The 17,369-nt window shown below is 37.8% G+C and overlaps 1 protein-coding gene across 2 annotated transcripts in view; it reads left to right on the top strand.

The window, feature by feature from the left end:
• COL19A1 (collagen type XIX alpha 1 chain) overlaps positions 1-17,369 on the top strand; it is a 178,359-nt gene that overhangs the window by 134,725 nt on the left and 26,265 nt on the right. For both annotated transcript variants that reach the window (XM_066179717.1, XM_066179718.1), the window contains exons 20-33: positions 696-731; positions 1,608-1,643; positions 1,748-1,801; positions 3,737-3,790; positions 7,167-7,220; positions 8,469-8,558; positions 9,158-9,202; positions 9,309-9,386; positions 10,274-10,309; positions 10,418-10,471; positions 10,560-10,613; positions 12,941-12,982; positions 14,050-14,103; positions 14,939-14,992. In XM_066179717.1, the coding sequence (XP_066035814.1) occupies positions 696-731; positions 1,608-1,643; positions 1,748-1,801; positions 3,737-3,790; positions 7,167-7,220; positions 8,469-8,558; positions 9,158-9,202; positions 9,309-9,386; positions 10,274-10,309; positions 10,418-10,471; positions 10,560-10,613; positions 12,941-12,982; positions 14,050-14,103; positions 14,939-14,992 (741 nt within the window). The remainder of the gene's footprint in view (positions 1-695; positions 732-1,607; positions 1,644-1,747; positions 1,802-3,736; positions 3,791-7,166; positions 7,221-8,468; positions 8,559-9,157; positions 9,203-9,308; positions 9,387-10,273; positions 10,310-10,417; positions 10,472-10,559; positions 10,614-12,940; positions 12,983-14,049; positions 14,104-14,938; positions 14,993-17,369) is intronic.

Raw genomic sequence — 17,369 nt, 5'->3', positions numbered from 1 at the left:
ACCAGTTCAAAATTATTTTTATATAAGTTTGTGACCAGAGGCTGCCTCATGAATTAGGTGCCAGTCATACTTTTCCTTGTTATGTATGTGATCTTCGATATCTATTTGAAAAAATAAGATGCTTTAAATTATTAAAATTTACAAATCAACATTCTAATTTAGTATGTTTGAGTTTAAGCATACATTTTACAGTATGATTTGAGAGGTATTACTTGGGAACAGATGTGTATTTTGCTTTTCTAGGAAAGTGTGCTGTTCATAGTTCTACTGATAAATAGGTGTAAGGGTGATTTTGCCATTCAGTTATGAGGCTTCTTGGTTTCTTTGGTCATATCTATATAAATAGTTTTCATGCAGGCAGAATCATTCTTTTTACTTCCTGGTAACAGAGATTCAGGATTTTGTGTGTTATAAATCACCTGTGTTTGAGAATTTTTTCAGGTTTGGGGACATAATCACGCTCTTTAGTTCATGTTCCTGACCCTCTCTTGTGCTCCTGCTTGAAAGGATCATAGATGTCATGGTTTTGGCATTAAATCAACATCATCCCTCAAGTAAACTTTTGTAGTCCATATATTTGTATTTTAGACAGGTTTAAAGCAGCCACATTTTCCAGGACTCTTCTGCAAAACCAGACATATGTACTATCTACCATTTTGAATAAATCTGTTAACCTCCTTTCTACTTTTCCTTAGGGAGAGCCTTCTGAAAAAGGGGACAAGGGAGACCCAGTAAGTGTAGCATGTTTTGAACTGCTATGAATAATGTACATTTGAGATTACTTTCATACCATATTCATTCTGTAACTCTTTCCTTTGTAGATGTTCATTAGATGCAGGGATTATGTGGGATAGCATATGTATTGTCCTCTTACATGTGCATCAAGGTCTCCCAGGTTATAAATAAAAAACTAGAGGTGCCCAGTTTTTCAGCATTTCTGTTGCTGGTACTATCCGTGTACTAAACTGAGTTTAGAGCACATGGGTTTTTTTATTCCCGGAAGGTTCTTTCTTTCAGCTGTTTCACAAAGTTTTATGTGGCCTGAACCACATAAAACCGCACGTTTTGATGCCACCGGAGTGGCATTTAACACCAGGCTGTTCTTGTACAGCCATTTTATGTGTGCATAACTTTTTCCTTATTTTGAGGCAAATTTTCAGATCATGCATTCTGTAATATTGTAATTAATTACTGTCCTCTCATGATATTTGACAAAAACTCGTTGTTTTTAATATAAAACTCAAGATTGCTGAGATATTGGTGGTTAACATATTATAATAATCAGAATAAGTCCTACTGTAATAATGTGTGGGTTTGGAGGTGAATACTGGATACCAGAAGAAATGTAGTGGTGAAGAATAGGCTTTTGACAGGAAATGGTCTTAGGAAATGTGTTTTCAAATATTTTTCCTTTAAAATATTGGGAAAACTTGCAAAACATTTGGTTGCAAAAGGAATATCTTTCAGAATTTGCAAAAGCCGTCAGAAATTATTTAATATTTTCTCAATATTTAAGTTTGCAAACTTTATTAAAATATTTTAAGGTAACTAATTAAACTCTTAGTTGATCCTGCCTAAATTTCTAACTTCTTATTTATTATTTTCAGGGAGAGACTGGAATGGAGGGATCAAAAGGAAATAAGGTATTTTTGGACTTGTACATGTAAATGTTGCTAGGATATGCAGCTGATACTGGGAGACAGAGCAGTAAACTTCGAATTTTTATTTTCTCAAACAAAATCATTAGGGTGAAATGGGATATCCTGGACCACCTGGTCTTATTGGAAATCCAGGATCAAAGGTAAGTGAAAGTTATTTTGTCCCATAACAATTGCATTCTATGCTGTTATATAAGAGGACTCTGAAGCTATCAACTCTTTAGCTAGTACTGATGGGCAAAGAGTGCGAGGAGTTTTTATCAGAAGTCTCTGTTTGGATCATGGCTATTTTACTTAAAATTTATATTTGCATGAAGTTCTTGTTGCTCTCAGTGTCACTCAGAAAGAAATATTTAAGCAACGCTCGTGTGACTTTGTCACTTGAGAATATGAGCACCCATTTTGCAATTAGAAATCCAGTGGTAGCTGGGTGAGGCATTAGTGAGGCAGGGAGTAACCACTCCCAGTAGCTCCTTTGTTTAATCCAGAGAGACAGCAGGTAATGTTAAAGCAGTCATGGCCTTGCTTTGAGTCTGTCCACACAGGCAAACCTCAGGAAGTGCGGACTGGATGAGTGGACAGTGAGGTGGATTCAGAGCTGGCTGAACAGCAGATACCAGTGGGTAATAATCATGGCACAGGGTCTAGTTGGAGGCCTGTCACTGGTGGTGTCCACCAGGGTTAAATACTGGGCCCAGTCTTGTTTAACTGGTTCATCAAGGATTTGGATGAAGGAGCAGAGGCCTCCTCAGTAAGTTCCCTATGACACAAAGCTGGGAGGAGTGGCCAGTACCCCAGGGGGCTGTGCAGCCCTTCAGAGGGACCATGACATGCTGGAGAGATGGGCAGGGAAAACTGTCTGAAACTCAACAGAGGAAAGTGCAGGGTCCTGCACCTGGGGAGGAATAACCATAGGGGACAACTTTCTGGAAAGCAGCTCTTTGGAGAAGAACCTGCAGATCCTGGTGGACAACGCCATGAGCCAGCAGTGCCCTTGAGGCCAAGAAGGCAAATGGTGTCCTGGGGTGCATTAGGAAGAGCATGGCCAGCCGGGTGAAGCAGGTGATCCTGCCCCTCTACTCAGCCCTGGTGAGGTCACATAGGGAATGCTGTGTCCAGTTCTGGGCTCCTCGGTATAAGAGGGACGTGGAGCTTCTGAAGTGGGTCCAGTGGAGGGCAACAAAGATGACTAAGGGATTGGAACATCTCTCTTACAAGGAAAGGCTGAGGAAGCTGGACCTGTTCAGACTTGACAAAAGTCAACTGGAAGGAAAACTCATCACTGATTATAAGTATCTAAACAGAGGTGTTGAGGTTTCCAGGCTCTTCCTAGTTGTGTCATGCAATAGGACAAGAGGCAATGGGCAGAAACTGATGCACAGGAAGCTCCATCTGAACATGAGGGTTGGTGACTGAGAAATGGAACAAATTGCCCAGGGAGGTTGTGGAGTCTCCCTCACTGGAAGAAACTGCAGTGTGCTCTGAAATGACCCTGCTTGAGGAGGAAGGTTGAACCAGATAACCCACTGTAGTTGCTTCCAACTTCACTCATTCTGCAATTGTGTGATTCTGTGAAGAAAGTAACTGAAGCATAGATGTTCTTGAGAATCTCTCATGATGCCTTGAATTGTATCAAAGATAGAATTAGAAACTATTAAATCTAACTGCCACCCAACACTATTCATGTTGGATAGTACCTGAATTTTAGATCATGAAAAGAAAATAAGGCCCTTTGAGAATGGATGTGGCTATAGAAGCCACAAAATTTTTGTCTTAAAAATGATTCTTGAAATCTTGATCTATTCTTTTGTTATGGCTTTCCCTTTAGGTATTCTCTTTGTATTTACTTGTATTTGCTTTTTATACGTATTTTGGGTTTTGTATATATCAGTCCATAAGACTCATTGAACTAAATGTTAGAGTAAGGGAGAATGAGCAAACTCTGTACTTCTTACTCCATGTGTAAAATAATTCTTAATGCCTGATGTTTTAATTTATTTATATATAAAAAATGCTTTACACCCCATTACAGTAGTTGTTTGACTTTTACCTCAGGTGTGTATTATATCATTTCACAGGGACTGCAAGGCCCTCCAGGACCTGTTGGACCCAGGGGACTGCCAGGAGAAGTTGTATGTATTGTGCCATTTCTCCAGCTGTAGCTGTGGTGCGTGAGCAGTTAGCCAGTGAAGCAGTACCACAGAAGTTACCATAGCTGCTCCTTTTGTGGGTGGTACTGTAGCTGCCAGGTGTTGAATAGGGTGTATCCAGGAAAAGTGGGATGGGATGCCTCCCTCAACAGGCCATTATCTTGAGTTTCAGTAAATTATCTGTATCCTGCTTCTAACACTGTTTGACAGCCTGGAGCAGATCTAGATATTGGGGTCACTGAAATGAGATCTTTGCCCTTCTTGATGATCTCTCCCTTGTTCCCCTGTTAGCATTATGTTTGTTGGGTCCTGGCTTCCCATTCCAACAGGGAGATCATTGCTTGGCTCTGATGGTTAAGCCATGAGTGGTCTTGGTTTGTGTTGTGCAGCTGCTTGCAGTTACCAGGCACAGATGTTTCTGAGCAAGGCTCCCCAGAGATGTACTGTGCTTGTGGGTGTGAAACTGGTGGGCTGGGACTTGTCAAGCAGTGGTACTTCTGGAATGTTCCTGTATGTATTGCACTTTTGGGTGCTCCACATTCAGGTCTGCCAATTGATTGGGCAAGATGATGGGGAGTGGGAGTTTAGTGTCCCTGTAACTATTACGCCACTAGGCAGCAGCTTGATGGGTCTCCTGGATGGTTGGGATTACTCAGACTGGTAGGCACCTACACCAAGATCCAGCACACTTGTGACCCTTGTGCTCTGGCCAGGAAGAGCAAGGGTAAAATATCAATCCAGTCTGGATTCTCTAGGAAACATCTTAAACTATGAATCACCATTATAATAAACCTAAAAGTGCCCTGGGCATTTGATTTGACACCCATATACAGCAGAAGCCTCTCCTGGGGCAGTGGCTTCCTGTCTTCCTTCCAAATTATGGCACAATCCCCCTTTCAGCATGCAGACAACTATTTTCTGCCTAATTCCCTGTGTTTCAGTCCGCAACACTAGTGGTGTCACACAACCTAATAAGTGGCACCTACCCCCTCTTCTTGGTTCTTGTGCCTCCCTTCTTCCATAAACCATAAAATGGCTTCTAAATAGCATTTTGGAGTGGTTAGATCTGAGAAGTGGATTAAGAAAAGCGGACAATAAAAAGCTTAGGTTAGACTGGCAGTTCAGCCACTCACTCGAAAAGGGCTGGGATTTCCATCATTACTCTAATGGTATGGTTTTGGTTTCTATCTTTTTTCTGCCAACAGAAGCATCTAGAAGATGGTGCTGCTGCATTATGTCTTAGGCCTTTCCACACATGCCCTGAGACTATATTGTGGAAGAAGATTCTTATTTTGAACATACTTTTAAGCCAAATACTTTATTAATTATAAACTACCCTTCTGAGTGGTGCAGAGCTGGCAGACTTTTTATCAGTAACCTATTAAAAGTCTTAGGGATGTAAGCTAGGTGACCAGTAGAACACAGCATCTTCAGTTCTTGACAAGGGAAAAAACCACTGGTATTTAACTATTCATGTAGTCATTTTATACTGTGTTACTTATTGACCATTTTATTTTATCTCATTCTCCTACTCAGTTGAGGCATATGTTTTTTCAGTTGTATCTGATTTACCTATCAGCTATTCAAAAGTTTGTAAGCCTTATCTGCTGTGCTTCTTTTTATGTATAAATCAACATTCCTACTGTGAAAGATAAAAAATTACTCATTTGTCTCTTGCTTGTTGCCATCATCCCACTTGAGTTCATAATTGCTATTTTTGAAACTAGTGTTCTGATGGATCTTTGATCAAGAGAATATTATGAACAGATAAATAGTAATTAAAATATATGTAAGTCCTAGATCTAGGTGATCCTGAAGACTCGTATCTGTGGACACAATTTTAGTATGTAAAAACATAAATTTAAAGATATTATAGAGGCATTATGTTTACCTATAAGCTCCTTGGTTTTTTATCTTCTAAAGAAACATTATAGATTAAAAAACATAGTAATTCATTTTATGAACTATGATGACAATTATGAAAGTTTGAAAATTGTTTTACCTTAACTTACATGATCAAAAAGTCATCTAGCAGATAAGAATTACTTCTTTTCCTAAAAAAACCACTTGAGCTAGATCCAACCAATAAAAAAAAAAATTTGGTAAATCCTTAGAAGAGAGTGAAGAGAGGCTGTATGTATTTGATGCCAATATCAAAAGTGGATAGAGTAGGCCATGATCAGTAAACATAAATTTCCATTTCCGTAATGATTTTGTGTTGGCATAAGCAGAATATTCTTCATTAGGGTACTTTTTTTTCTTTCTTATGCTTTTAGTTTGGATGACTGGGTGAAATGAGTAGCTGTCTGTCTGTATTAAGTACAGAATGAAGCAGAGAAAGCAAACACAGCTGCTGAACGTTCACTACTGGCATGAAAATGTTGTCATCTGTCATATGTCAGTGTGCACAAAACTGTGTTTTACACTGAGAAGAAAAATTAAAACAATATGTGTTTCCTTGTCTTTTTCTTAGAGAGTTCATTTTTCAGTCCAGCTTAAGTTTCTTAATACTTAGATTTTACATTTTGGTTCAGTTTGGGTAATTTTATCCTTTAATATGAAAATTAGTGGTATTCTTAAAAAAATGCTTGACTAGTTGGCTGAATAACATTGAAAGGTCATGGAAGAAGTTTTCTGTACTTGTTGCAGTATAGTGGGAGAACTCAATTAAGCCTTACTTATTATTGCAATAGTTTCTATTTAGATTTTAATATTTTTCATTTATCTTCATTTCTCTGCATTTATAAAAATCCTTCATGAAAAGGACAAGGGAAAATGCTGAAGTTAAAATCAAAATGTGAAAGATAAGAAGATTTAGACAAAAGAAAGGCTGAAACATACTTTACTTACTGAAAACATTTGACTGTCCATTACGTATCTAAAACATTTAAAGGGGGTTGTTAGATTAACTAATGTAAAGGAGTAGGAATTCATTGAGGCTTTTAAGATACCAGTTTGAATAATTAACTAGTATGGGAAATCATGCAGCCCTCCGTGGGCAAAGAAGATGAGACACTTACTTAAAATTCAAGTTTTTATGTGCTGCTGCCTTCCTTGAAAAAATGGTTGATTTTCAAGTCTTGGAATTACTTTTAAATAGAAGAAATAAACCTTTTGGTCTCTGCCATTTTCCCCAATAGGGTCCAGAAAATAATCTTGATTATTACATTTTAACTTAAAGATAAATGATTTATATATTTAATTAAGGAAGCATTCATTAACTTACAGTCTTTAACATTTGGGGTCAATACTAATGCACAGTAAATATTCCAGTGTAAACTAATTTTCATCTGTATTTTTATATAACCATTAAGGGAATAGCTATAAAAACATACAGTTATATTTTTATTAATTCCAGGGCTTACCAGGAGATCCTGGGGTACCAGGAAACCCAGGAATTAAAGGAGACAAGGTATGATTCAAGTTTTTTTATTTCAACTTGATACATTAAAGCATTTAAAATTTTCACTCCAAGAGTAACCTTCCATTTTTCTGTAGTGCATCTGCGTGGCTGCTGTATGAAGTGATTTTAAAATGTACCAGCAGCCACCCCCTGTGTCTTGGAGAAAAAACATCTCTGCATTTGGAGATGGCTGAGGCCAGTTTGGCAACCCAGTTGCTCTTTAGATGAATAATTTAAGTAATATTTCAAAGAGGTTGGACTGTGCCCTTATATTAAATCCGTGCTGTGCAGAAATGTCATTTCAGGTCCTGACTACAGAACAACCTTTTCAGTGTAGTGTCCTACTCAGACTAATGTGTGAAATCCCACTTCACAGTCAGACATACTCATCTTGGCACAGCTCTAGGGCAGCTACTCTGGCTCAGATGTGAGCCAAGGCTGGATCTCCTTAGGACATTGTGTTTTGCTGCGTAGAAATCCCTTAGTTAGAATTCAGCTGCATCAGCAAGAGCTAAAAATTATGTGTGTATATACTGAATGCAAAGAAGGAGAAAAAAGAGGACATACAGGTGTGCCCTGAGCTATGTGATATGTTGTGGTATTTATACATTGTGGAGTACAAGGGAAACCAATAAACTCCAGTCTGAAGAAGTGAGCTGAAAGAAGGACAAAGAAAATAACTGGAGCAAGGACAAAAATGTACTCATCTTGCAAAATGGGAAGTAGTGGATTCAGAAAGAATCAAAGAGGATGTTGCAGGAGCCTGCAAAAGACAAGAGGACCGCATAATAAAAGGCACAATTTTACTGCATGAGCAGCAGGAGTCTAGAGATATGGAACAAGAGACACTACATGTACTGAAATAAGGAAGAAATGTGTAAAGAGGAATACACTGAAGACCCCAGGTTTAGCACTAGTGGTTGATAACTGGGGAGAGACAGCTGTTGTTTCAGCTGTTGCTATGAATTTGTTGGCAGGGTTTAATGACAACCTGCATATTAGGAGCCTGGGGAGCAAGAAATGTAGATCAGATGCATTGTAAGCATGGAAAACCAAGAGAATACTAGTTATTATTAATGGTTATATGACCCGTGTCTCCAATTCTGTAACTTTTTGAAGGAAAATATGAGGGTTTTTTTCTTCTCTATATCTTCTCAAAGTACTGGTGCTTTCTATTATAAAATTGATAATTTTAAGAGTTTTTTTCATAAGGTAAAATTCTCATATTTCAATTAGTGATTCAAATTTATTATGTAGGGTGACCCTGGTGGAATTATGGGACCGCCTGGACATCCAGGTCCAAAAGGAGATATGGGGCCTCCTGGAACAAGTCTGCCTGGAACACCAGTAAGTTCATAATCTGAAAAGACTTTCCTGACTTTATATTCTGCAGGAGAAACTGGGAAAGAATTCTCACTGTGCGATGTAAGAAATCACTGAATGGTTTGTGCCAGAAGATACCTTAAAGATCATCTAGTTCCAACGCCCTTGCTGTGGGGAGGGACATCTCCCACTACAGCAGATTGCCATTCAACCCTCTCTTGAACACTTCCAGGGATGAGGCATCCACAACTTCTCTCAGCAACCTGTTCCAGTGCCTCACCACCCTCACAGAAAAGAATTTCTTCCTAATACCTAATCTAAACTTAGTCACTTCTAGTTTAAAGCCACAAAGCATGTATTTTTTATTGTAATTTCAAAATGGAAATATATTTGACAATGGTATTATAAGTGCACTAAAATATAGTCTATAAATACTCTAAGTATCACACATGATCCTAGTGACACTGGCACTGACAAGGAAGACATATAAACTTGTCATAGTTTATTTCTAAGGGCTGGCTAATTTTGGCCATTAAATTCATCTAGTCTCTTGGATTTCAAAACATAATTTGGTTTTTTTCCTTGGTTTTTTCGTATTTTGTTCTGTTTTGGGTTTCTTTTAGGGTCCCACTGGTGTTCCTGGAAACCCAGGTCCAAGGGGACCTAAGGTATGCAAAATGCATTATTTCTGTTTCTAAAAATATTTTTTAAAATATAATAGGGTAGTTTTCATTTTCAGAGCTGTTGTGATGGAAAGCCTTGTACCTTTCACAGGGAGAAAGAGGACTACCTGGTGTACAGGGAGCACCTGGGGAGATGGGGCCCCCTGGAATAGGCGTTCAGGGATCACCAGTAAGTAAACCAACACCCAGAATTTAGGCTTCTTGCTGTTCATCACTGAGCAACTGCAATGGGCAAACAAAACATAATAAAAAGCCATGAACTCCCTTCTGGCCTAACTCTCAACTCCCAGTTTGCTTCCAGGGTTGCTGTGCAGTTTAAATTCAAACATGAAGCAAGTTGACACAGACTGCTAAAGCATTCATAGCGAATAATTTGTACAGCAATAACTGTTTCATTATTCAGCTTTTTTCCCAGGTTTCTTTCTTTTTGATGCCTTTAAATAAAGCCACCTGCAGTGTCTTCAGAGTATTCAGAAAAAAAAATTGCTGATGTTGATGGTGTACCTGGTAGGTGGCACATGTTACTGCAGGAGTTTTACTCCAGTGAGTGAGGCAATCTCCCTTCAGCCGACCAATGTCTATCACCTGACACAATTCAGTTTACGGACAGTGCTCTGGTATAAAAGGAAAATGTTTGTGAAAGGTGACTAGACATTCACCCTGAATGTCTCAATCTAAAATAATAATACTTCAAGAGAATTTTTTCAGTTACAAAATTTTCAAATCTGAATTTTAAAAATTACCCATTTGTATCTAAATTATCTGTTTTTATTCAACTGTTCATTGGCGCTTTTTTTATTAATCTTCTTGTTAAATATCAAGTTTCACCACAGATCATTAAATTTTGGAAATGCTTGCCCTGAAAAATGGGCATTCACATAGTCTTGAGGTCTCTAACTTTGGCAAAATTACATTTGGATTTAAAGCCAAACCTTAAAGCAAGTCTTTCTCGAAGTGAAAACTGCACAAATATCCCACATTCAGCATTTTTTTAATGAAGTTCATCTCCCTTATCCCAGAAAGTGTAACTGCTGATTATTTGGTGTTTTCTTACAGGGTCCTATAGGTCCAACTGGTTCATCAGGTGTGCAGGTAGGGTAAAGTCAAAGTTTTCTCTTTAATACAAAAATACATTAATGTAGTTTAAGAATTTTGCAGGAAAGGTATTCTTATACCCTAAATGACCTTTTGTGCTCTTAGGGCCCTAGGGGACCTCCAGGATTACCAGGAGTTCCAGGTACCCCTGGTATTAATGTAAGTGACAGTATTATATATATAAAAGAAAAAGTAATGTGTACCTCATCAATGATTAAAGGCCGTCAAGTTTTACATTTGTTTCTAGGGCACTCCAGGAAGAGATGGAAAGCCAGGACTACCAGGCCCTCCAGGTGATCCTGTACGTATACAGGGAAAGCTTTTTCATTTGCTTTGGTGCAAATATCTTAAATTTATATGAGGTGAAATAGCCTAGCAAGTCTAGAAGAACCAGCGATATAAAGTAGAAGTAGTTACTTGGGAAAGACAGGAAAACAGCCCTGTTACATACCTTGGCCTCAATAAAACTGAGACTCTCTTCATGATGTTTCTTTAAGCAAGAAAAAATGCTTAGAACTAGTTACTATGTAGTTAATGCTTATCAAAAATCATGGATCTGAGTGTCTCTCAGCAGATTATTGTCAAACTTGGAAAGAGAGGTCTCTCCATTGCTCAGTTCTTGTCAGTGATTTAATTTGATTTGGGTAAGTAGATAAAACTGTGAAATTGGAGTGGGAAAGATTACCTGCTTTTTGAAGATGTAATCAAAATTCAGAGGCTGTCTGAAGTCAACAAGATTTAACTCGAGACAGATGAGGACAAAGTGCTTAATAAGGAAAACCAAAATCCATAAGTAGAATAAGTGTGGAAGGCACAGCTCATTGTAAACTAAATGAAAGTAAAATATTTGATGCTGCTATTAAACAGACAGGTCTAAATGGTAAAACTCACAAACAGGGTAATTATTGCCTTCTGCTCTCTTGAAACACTCTTCTCTTTGGAAAGGACATTTTTTCAAGGAAGATGTAGCAAGCAGGAGTGAATCTGGAGAATTAAGGCTATTTTAGCATTTTCATAATCCCAGCATAAATCATACATACATATTCAGAGAGCAACATCATCATACTTATTCAGAGTATGATAATACTCTGAATAATAATGAATAATACTCAGAGTGTGAGCAACACACGGTTATGGCTCTAGAGATTGTGTTTGCAGTCAGGCTGGACTTGCCTCACACAGAGAGGGGAGGGGCTGTGTGGCACAAACGCAGTCAGCTTGTTCTCGTACATGTGTGCCCTTTGCAGCTGGGGTTAGGACCTTTTCACACTGAGGGATTGGGGTTCTGTGCCATACACCGATAGAGCAGATAAAATAAGAACATTAGAAAAGAGGAGAGACTGCGGAAATTACGCTTCTAGTCCAGCAGGAAGACCAACAGGTGACATGGTAATAACCTGCCTATCTGAAAAATGTCATAAGGAGAAGGGTGAAAAGTCAGTTTTCAAGTCTTGTCACAAGTTTTTTAGAGCAGTTGATCCTGTCTATGTGCAGTTTACCTCTGTGCAGAGGATGAACTCGCACCTTACATAACTATGTCCTCAAGTTGTGCTAGGTGGTGTTGTCTCCCCCTAAGAAACAACTCGGCATGCTTTCAAAGGTGGTTATGCCACCCTAAGATGGTGTACTCGTGATGATATTTCTGGTTAATTATGTTCAGCAGTGTGTCTCTTGAGCTGATCTGAGACACTTACTGCTATTAACTGGCAGTTTTGGAATATGCTAAAAAAGTGCTTATTTTTTTCTTCTTCCTGATGGAAAGAATTGAAACAGGCTAAACAAAAACAATCACCTTATTTTGAATATGTCTAAATTTACAGTATGCAGATTATACATATAATACAGATTGATATGATTTTAGATTTAGCTACTGCCAGACAAAACAAGAATTAGTAATTTGAGAGTCTGTGAATAAAGCTGATGATAACCAGGGCAATGAGTTTTTAACAGGGAGTCTTTAAATGCAAGTTTAATGGTGGGTCTCAGAAATCTGGGATCTGTTTCAGTGCAGTATAGACCCATTGACTGATCTTTAATTGGGTCAGCTTTAGTATTGGTAGCAATTCAATTGTGGCACCAGGGAGTTACACACTAAATATTAATGTTTAAAGGCAGGAAAAAACATTACATCTGTTGCTTTTGTTGCTGTAGCTGGATTATTTCCAGTATCTTTTTTTCAGTATCTTATTTATTGAAGTTAGCTTTGGCATCTCCAGAGTTTGTGCTACAGTTCACAGTAGAGTCAAAGCCTAGGAGAAAGGAGGAGGAAAACAATTGAAGATAATCAGGTGAGAATACAAGACATTCCAGTAACATTAAGTTGTTGCTGATGTGCTACAGAAGCTACAGTATTAGTGTGTTCAGGAGTTATACTGTTGTCATTGTTTGAGAAATTTCATTTCATTTGTAGCGAAGAATTACAATTGATAGGTTTGATAGACTGTGATATTTAACTATATCTGAAAACCTGTTTTTTTCTTTTGAGTTTTCATTAAAAAGTAGCTTCAACCAACATATATATATTATCAGCTCTACGTGTAACAATATAAAGTTTAGAAGCAATGAAAACTCATCAGAATTAGAAGTGCTTTGTAAAACATTAACTGCAGATGCCTTTTTTGATTTCAGGTTGCACTTCCACTTGTGGGAGACATGGGTGCTATACTGAAGGTAAATTTTTTTAGAGATTAAATGTCTTTTTTTGCTATAAGCACACTTTTTAAACAAACACATGAACTTGAGATCTTCTATAGGTTCAGTTCTGACTTGCAGGGCTAGCCTAAAATATTATTGTGGTTTTTTGCAGATTTTTGTTTTCTTTTTAAAAATATTTACGAAATATATTTTACAGAAATTTTGCAAAATAGTGTTTTAACAGCATGTGAGATAGTAGCCAGTGAGTGCCTATTCAGCACATCCAGCCCAGAGTATGAATTCCTACAAATACACCCTATTCTCCACTTCACTTTGTAGCATTAATTTCAGTAATATGCCAAGTGGGGAAAATAGTGTAGAATTTCTAAGATAATATTTTGAAAAATAATGAATTTGGAGTGTTCTGCAATATTCTGAAATGAAATTGTTCTCGGGAGTATTTCATTATGAAAAGCACACATCATTTCTACTGTCCTTTATTAATATATGTACTTAGGGTTTATTGACTTTCCTATTTTCAAGTCTGATTTATTTTAGGTCTTTCTTTCTGTTTGTAATTGTACTGTCTTTTTTGCTGTACATGCTCTTCTTGTCAGAGCTCTCTTTCTTGCTGATTCTTTATGATTCATTCTTCATTTCTCGGTGTTTTGCAGTTAGCACTTCTATATGACTGCAATTTTGCTGGCTAATGCTTCTCTCAGCAATGCAGGGGTCATTTACTTTTAAATAACTACAAATTTGAAGCTGGAGAGAGTAACAAGTAGCCTTCATCTCTGACTAATCCTTAAAAGGAAGATGTTCAAACCTAAACATACGTTTGTCTGGGACTATCCAAAATTAAGATAAAGTGTGTTAGCATGATTTGAGTAGAGAGTATAAGAGATGGGAAGGAAAACACGGAAGTCTCTCTGAACAAGTACATGGTTTAGAAGAGAGCAAGGACTGAAGAGAAGGCTTTGGGGTAAAATGAAGGGCTGGGCAGAAAGGCAGGAAGGAAGCAGTGTGCACAGATCAGTCTGCATGGATCAGATCTATGTCATAAAAATATTTATTTCTCACTTCGTTTTCTGTCATCTCTGCAGGGTGATCCTGGCACAAGAGGTCCTCCAGGCATTCCTGGTAGAGAAGGACCAAAAGTAAGTTTTGAAGAGTGCTTTCTTCTTCTTAAAAGCAAAAGGCCAGATTCTTACCTTTGCGAGACTTGACTTCTTGGTCTGATCAGTATCCCTGTGGCATTGAGCAGCCTCTAGGTTCAAATGATTTTTATGTTTCAGGCCTCTCCATGTGTCAGTTTGCCTTTTCTCTTGATTGAGTGAGAAAATAGCCTAAGTTGAGTCCCAGGCCTGGATAGCTTTTCTGTGTCATGCCTCTATTAAAGCTGGCTCAGATCTGACTGCCCTGCTGTGCTTTGCTATCTACAGACTCATTTTACGTGAGTCAGTCACAAGAGAATTCTGCAGGGAAGAGGCAAACTTCCCATGTCTCCCTCAAGTGTGCAACACAGTTGGACCATCCTGTGTCTTTGCACCCCGTTCCCATGGAAGTAACACAGCCATTTCCCTGGGACTTGAAGTTTCACTGACATCAATCAAAATCCTGCTTCACTGGAATCAGATAAAAAGCCACATGGTTTGACATTTAGATGTCTTCTGTCGTTGAGACTAATTCCATAGAACTGAACTTTCTCCATTTCAGCAACCATTCAAGCTCTTTGGTGTTAATGCCTCCATCTTAAGGTCTTTTCAGCATTTTGCCTCCTAGGTACAAACTACTCATTTCCTTTCACGTTGCTGGGGGGTATTATTTAAAAGCTTTCAGACAGTTTTGACCCTTTGCTTTATGTTTTAGGCACCATGGCTGGGAGGGCATCATGCTAGCACATATTGAACGTGGGTCATAAAATGCCCTATAGAGCATGGAATTCATTGTTCTCTAATAGAAAATATTTGTTTAAATGTTATGTCTTCGTAGGGAAGCAAAGGTGAACGTGGATTTCCTGGGCTTGCAGGAGAAAAGGGTGATGAGGTAAAATGACTTCATTTCTACAGTGGTAGTAATTTTATCTGAACCTGACTAAAGACTTAGACTGAAAATAAAATGGACAGAATGTTATTTAGTTCTTTAAAACTGCTGAGATATTAATGTAGTTCTACAAATCGCCCTTGATTCTGATTTTTCAACAGGATTGAATATTATTATTCAATTAAATAACATCTGTTTAATTTTCTGTGAATTTTTTCTCATTTGTATATTTTAAATCCTCACATACATTTCTATGCTGATTTTTAAGGATATAGGATAGAGCAAAAAATAGGCTAATGCCAAATATTTTCAGAAAATGCTTTGTGTCTATAACATATTTGCTTTCATTTTGTTGGTTCCCCTTTAGAATTCGCTTTTGAAAATTTTCCATTAAGCAAATAATCTGATGAGAACAATATTAGCAGCATCTACTATTAAGTGGAAACTAAAAAATATTTGAATAGGCTGAATTTAAAGTATTTACAATATTGTGCATCTCATGTTACATCCTTAGAGTTATTTTTATGTCTTTATGGAGAAGGAAAAAAAGCCAAATGAGTTGTGGTGTCAAATCCAAAATAGCTGCTATAGTGTTCATTTTGAATTGAAATAGTTGCAGTTAACATGAGCAAGAGCAATTTTAAGGGGGAAAAAAAAAAAAGAAAGAACATCACCACAACAGAAGCTATTAAGCAAATTAATCTGGATAAATAAATGAATTTCTTAGTGATCCTAGTCAGCTGAAGAGTTAAAATAAGTAGCCCATTAAAAAGTAGGTGGTGAGCACTCTGAAACTCCAAAATACTTAATTGGGATTAATCACATACAGCTCTCTTTCAATTTAGGAGTGCTGGTTAGAAGACACAGCACCTATAAAATACAAAAGGAATTCAGATTGTATTGACTGGGGAGTTAGCAATTCTTTATAAGCATGTCACATTTCTTTGGCTATCTTTCTTTGGCTTATCTTTCACTAAGGCTGTGATCTCTTAAGAATTTTTAAAGGGTAGTAGAACGAGAGAATAGTTTTCAAAAAAAATGTATTCATCCTTGGCTTACAAAAGTAGACAGTTTCATGTGGAAAAAAACCATGCAACTCCTGCTACTGTTTTGCGCCAGAATTAAGCATGTTGTCAGCCGGAAGTATCATGCTTATTTTTTCCTTTGGTTTTACATGATATATAGAACTCATTAAGTCTTTGCTTCTTATAGAAGCAAGTGCCTCCTGAGGTGTGTCTTGGTTTGGAAAGACAGGTGTCTTGCTGAGGAAGGCAGGACCCTCTCTTGGAATGGAAAATGTAAACCCCCTCCCTCCGAATTATTATAATTTTGAAATTAAGGGGCTCTTGGGCAAAGATATGGGAATAGAAATAACAGTTCTTTACTAGGAAAATTAAAATAAAAATGCAGCAGTACAAAAAAAGAAAAAAAGCAATCAAACAAACAAAAAAACTACTGATAGAGTCAGAATACAACCTGACACCCTGTTGGTCAGGGTATTGGTAGCAGTCCACTTAAAATCGTGGCTGCAGTCCTCCTGGAGTGACAGATGTGGTTCTGTTGAAACAATGATCCTGTAGAAGCGACTCTGAAGGTCCAGTGGTGGTGTAGATGGGTCTGGTCTTCCTCTGGGAATCCAGTGGAAACAGGCTGCTCTGGTGTTCTGCATCTCAGCTTTTATCCAGGAAGGAATGCTTGGTTCCTCCCCCTGGGTGGAGCATCTCACAATGGGATGGTGTAATTTTATCAGTCATGTGGTGAGCCTTAATGGCCCATTAACAGCAGATATGCCTCTGGGGGGAGAATGGGTAGTGGAAGAGATAACACTGCCTCACCTGATTTTAACAGATGATAATAGAATACATACTTTTGGTTACATCTTGCATTGCATTCTAAGACAGGTGGAATTCAGATCATATTCCCTAAAAGGATGGGACAACCGTAAGCAAACTTCCTTCAGAATTTCACTGAAAAAATAAATGAGAAAGTAAAACATACTTTGTGTGCCATATAGGATACCTCTACCAGTCAACCTTAGGAGGATGAGGCGTTGGCAAAACAATTTTAACAATTTGAATACTATTAAACAACTGAGACATAAATAAGATATTGCAGGGAATTAAGAAAGTAATTAGGTAACAGCAAGTTTATGACTGGCAGATTTTTCAGAGGAGTCTAGAGAAAATTTATTGTATATTTTTCATTAATGCTGTGTTAATAAGTAAGTTATTCAAGTGTTTCTTCACCATTTGAGAGTTGGTGAGCTACCTTAGCTCTGATATTTTCAATGTTTTGCAGCAGCTTTTGATTATGACATGGTGAGGGTTCATGTGACTATTTTTTTCAGAAACACGTATGAAAGCATTTTAAAAGTAACTTC

Source organism: Chamaea fasciata, unplaced genomic scaffold, assembly GCF_029207755.1.
Source record: "Chamaea fasciata isolate MVZ Bird 193981 ecotype frontalis unplaced genomic scaffold, bChaFas1.0.hap1 SCAF_3, whole genome shotgun sequence".
NCBI lineage: Eukaryota > Metazoa > Chordata > Aves > Passeriformes > Sylviidae > Chamaea > Chamaea fasciata.
This window is presented reverse-complemented; position numbering and strand designations above follow the sequence as displayed.